This window comes from Histoplasma capsulatum, genomic scaffold (assembly GCF_000149585.1).
Source record: "Histoplasma capsulatum NAm1 scaffold_1 genomic scaffold, whole genome shotgun sequence".
NCBI classification, from domain to species: Eukaryota; Fungi; Ascomycota; class Eurotiomycetes; order Onygenales; family Ajellomycetaceae; genus Histoplasma; species Histoplasma mississippiense.
The window spans coordinates 3091403-3094197 of record NW_001813982.1 but is presented as its reverse complement, the minus strand read 5'-3'; the positions used below and the strand labels follow the sequence as shown (position 1 = coordinate 3094197).

The window sequence follows — 2795 nt, the reverse complement described above, 5'->3', positions numbered from 1 at the left end:
TAAAGATAGCAGAATCCTGCAAAATAGAGAAAGAATTATTCTTATGATGGAGGTGGAAGGTTGGTTGATTGTAAGTATCTAGCGGGCGCAGCACTGCTTAAATAGGTGTGGTCACGTGGCATTACTATCAAAGCATTCAATAAAAATCAAATTTCAAGTGTGTAAACTGTAGCAAATCTTTACAACATTTTTCACATAATATAATCTATCAGTAAGCAGGCCACATCATCAAGCAGGTCACCTTTTCTCATATTTTACAACTTCATTATCAAATATGTCATCTGAACATCAAAGCAGTTTAATAGAGATGTCAATCTAGACATCAACAGATATTAGATAACTTCAGAAGTTTCACAATCTATCAATTCTGATTATTTAAAAGACAGTTAATATGATTTAGATTCTAATTTCACATATAGTTAATATGACCTGATTGAAATAATTAAATATCTACTGTCTGGATTTTAATAGCGTGGTTGGGGATGAAAAAACGTGATATTTTGCACAGCAGTGCTTACCACTCACTCTTGGAGATAACTAGTGGGTTGGGCCGCGAGTAAGTTTTTCCCCTTCTGCTAGTGATTTTTTGGACGGATGTGAATGCATGTGGCCAGAGCAAAGATATGCAGGTTCAAGTTGCATGCTCTAATTTTTTTTTTTTTTTTTAATTTTTGCCCGCAACTCTGTGCATACACGGCAACGCAATACGTTTGAAAGAGCCAGGGATGGATAGAATAAAGCCCATGCAGAGTGTGGAGTGCAGCCCCGCGTAGACGGACGGACCATACACAGCAGGTTAACCTAGAACTGCAACGCCCACGCAAGATGATAGGAGGAAATGGTAGAAAGGAACTCAGTGAGGGCACACAAACCCCGGGAAGCGAGGAGGGGGCGATTGGGCTATTAATTTTAGCAGCTTGTGATGGCGCCCGTGATATCCACGAATAGCTGGAGATCATTGGCAACGGGTTATGATAAGGATCACAAACAGCGGAGAGTTGGGGATATTTGTGGTCTTGTATGCATCCCTGTGGTGTGTATACGTCGAGGTAGAAACCAGTATATCGGCTGCGCGACGATGTAGAGGTAAATACTCCGTAATAGGGGGTACATCGTGTGCAGAGTGACATAGGGTAGTGTGCTGGCAGTGAGCAAGTGATTTGTATTGGTACATGGACACTACATGTACTGCACATCCTAGTACTTGCTGTGTGTACCAGCACGACGGGAACAGCAGCCATGTCGAATTCTTGTTGTGGAATCTGCAATTCCTCATTTCAATTCAATCGATGGAGTGATTCAAGTTCAAAGGAGTCTACCATCGGTAACTGCCACATTCCAACTAAACCTGCTAAACCTGCTAAACCTGCTAAACCTTGGATTCGACTCTCCAACCCTCCCTAAACCACTCCTAAACCCGCCTAACACCGCCAACCCCAGACCACAACTTCCACAAGTTCAACAGTCCCCGCCTCCACAACGGTTGGGTAAAGCGCCATCGTTCTTCTCCTCTGTCCTGCGTCCATCTCGATTCTCGCCTCTCCTCTTCACTTCCTTCATTGTTTCCGTCATCTCCACACCCACCCATCCTTGATCCAACCTTCTCTTCCAAGGTTTTCTCTCGATTCTAAAGCCCCCTGACTTTGTCTAAGCTTGCTTGGCTTTGGGTTTACTCTCGCTTGTCCCCCCTGTGTGGTCAAGTAGTTTTTTTTGCGCCCATTCTTCTTCCTAGAACACCCTCAGAACATTCGTTGTCTCTCGAACCAGCCTCTCCACCGGGGCTGCAATTGACATACTCTCGCCACCTTTTCTTCGTCGTCATTCATTCCCTTTGCCTGAACCCAACGAGTTTTGGTTCTCAACCAACCACATTTCGGTGTCAATGGCTTCAAAGGTTAGTTAAATGTCAACTCAACGCCTACGTCCACACTCCACCCCTATCTCCATTCCCATCGATCCCAATGTCCATTTCTCAAGAGGACAACGGGGAAACTAAACGAGGATATCAATCCGTGAGATATACTAAGTCGTGCCCCTTTCTCAACAGTTTCTTCGAGAATACAAGCTGGTCGTTGTCGGTGGAGGAGGTGTTGGGAAGTCATGTTTGACCATCCAATTGATCCAGAGCCATTTCGTCGATGAGTACGATCCAACAATCGAAGGTGGGCGGCGTCATTCCCGTGGTCCCTTTCCTTTCTTCCCCCCCCCCCTCAAAATCAACTGGCCGTGTTAACTTACACTGCGGTCACAATACTCCGTGAGGATAGACTCGTATCGGAAACAATGCGTTATCGACGATGAGGTTGCCCTGCTGGACGTTCTCGACACAGCTGGACAGGAAGAATACTCAGCCATGCGAGAACAATATATGCGGACAGGCGAGGGTTTCCTTTTGGTGTACTCCATCACTTCTAGGCAGTCATTCCAAGAAATCATGACCTATCAGCAACAAATATTGCGCGTGAAGGACAAGGACTATTTTCCCATCATCGTCGTTGGCAATAAGTGCGACTTGGAGAGAGAACGGGTGGTATCTGAACAAGGTACGCAACGGTTTTATTAATATTTAATTTTCCTTAGGCTATACGATGGATCCAATATTCGTCGTATTATATTTCTTCTACTGACAGCACTGACGATACGTGGGAAATTACAGAGGGTGAAGCATTGGCCCGCGACTTTGGTTGCAAATTTATCGAGACCTCAGCAAAATCTCGCATCAATGTCGACAACGCGTTCTACGATATTGTATGGGAAATACGCCGTTATAACATGGAGATGTCATCGTATTCGTC

General features: G+C 44.9%; 2 protein-coding genes across 2 annotated transcripts; both read left to right on the top strand.

The window, feature by feature from the left end:
- Positions 1-46: 46 nt before the first annotated feature.
- HCAG_00895 (predicted protein) lies at positions 47-302 on the top strand (the record flags this gene model as incomplete). Its single annotated transcript, XM_001543799.1, has 3 exons — positions 47-70; positions 106-157; positions 220-302. 3 exons carry the CDS (start codon positions 47-49, stop codon positions 300-302), a joined length of 159 nt encoding a protein of 52 aa, XP_001543849.1.
- A 1580-nt stretch (positions 303-1882) lies between these two features.
- HCAG_00894 (protein ras-1) lies at positions 1883-2627 on the top strand (the record flags this gene model as incomplete). Its single annotated transcript, XM_001543798.1, has 4 exons — positions 1883-1894; positions 2048-2162; positions 2268-2543; positions 2581-2627. 4 exons carry the CDS (start codon positions 1883-1885, stop codon positions 2625-2627), a joined length of 450 nt encoding a protein of 149 aa, XP_001543848.1.
- Between the last annotated feature and the right edge of the window lie 168 nt (positions 2628-2795).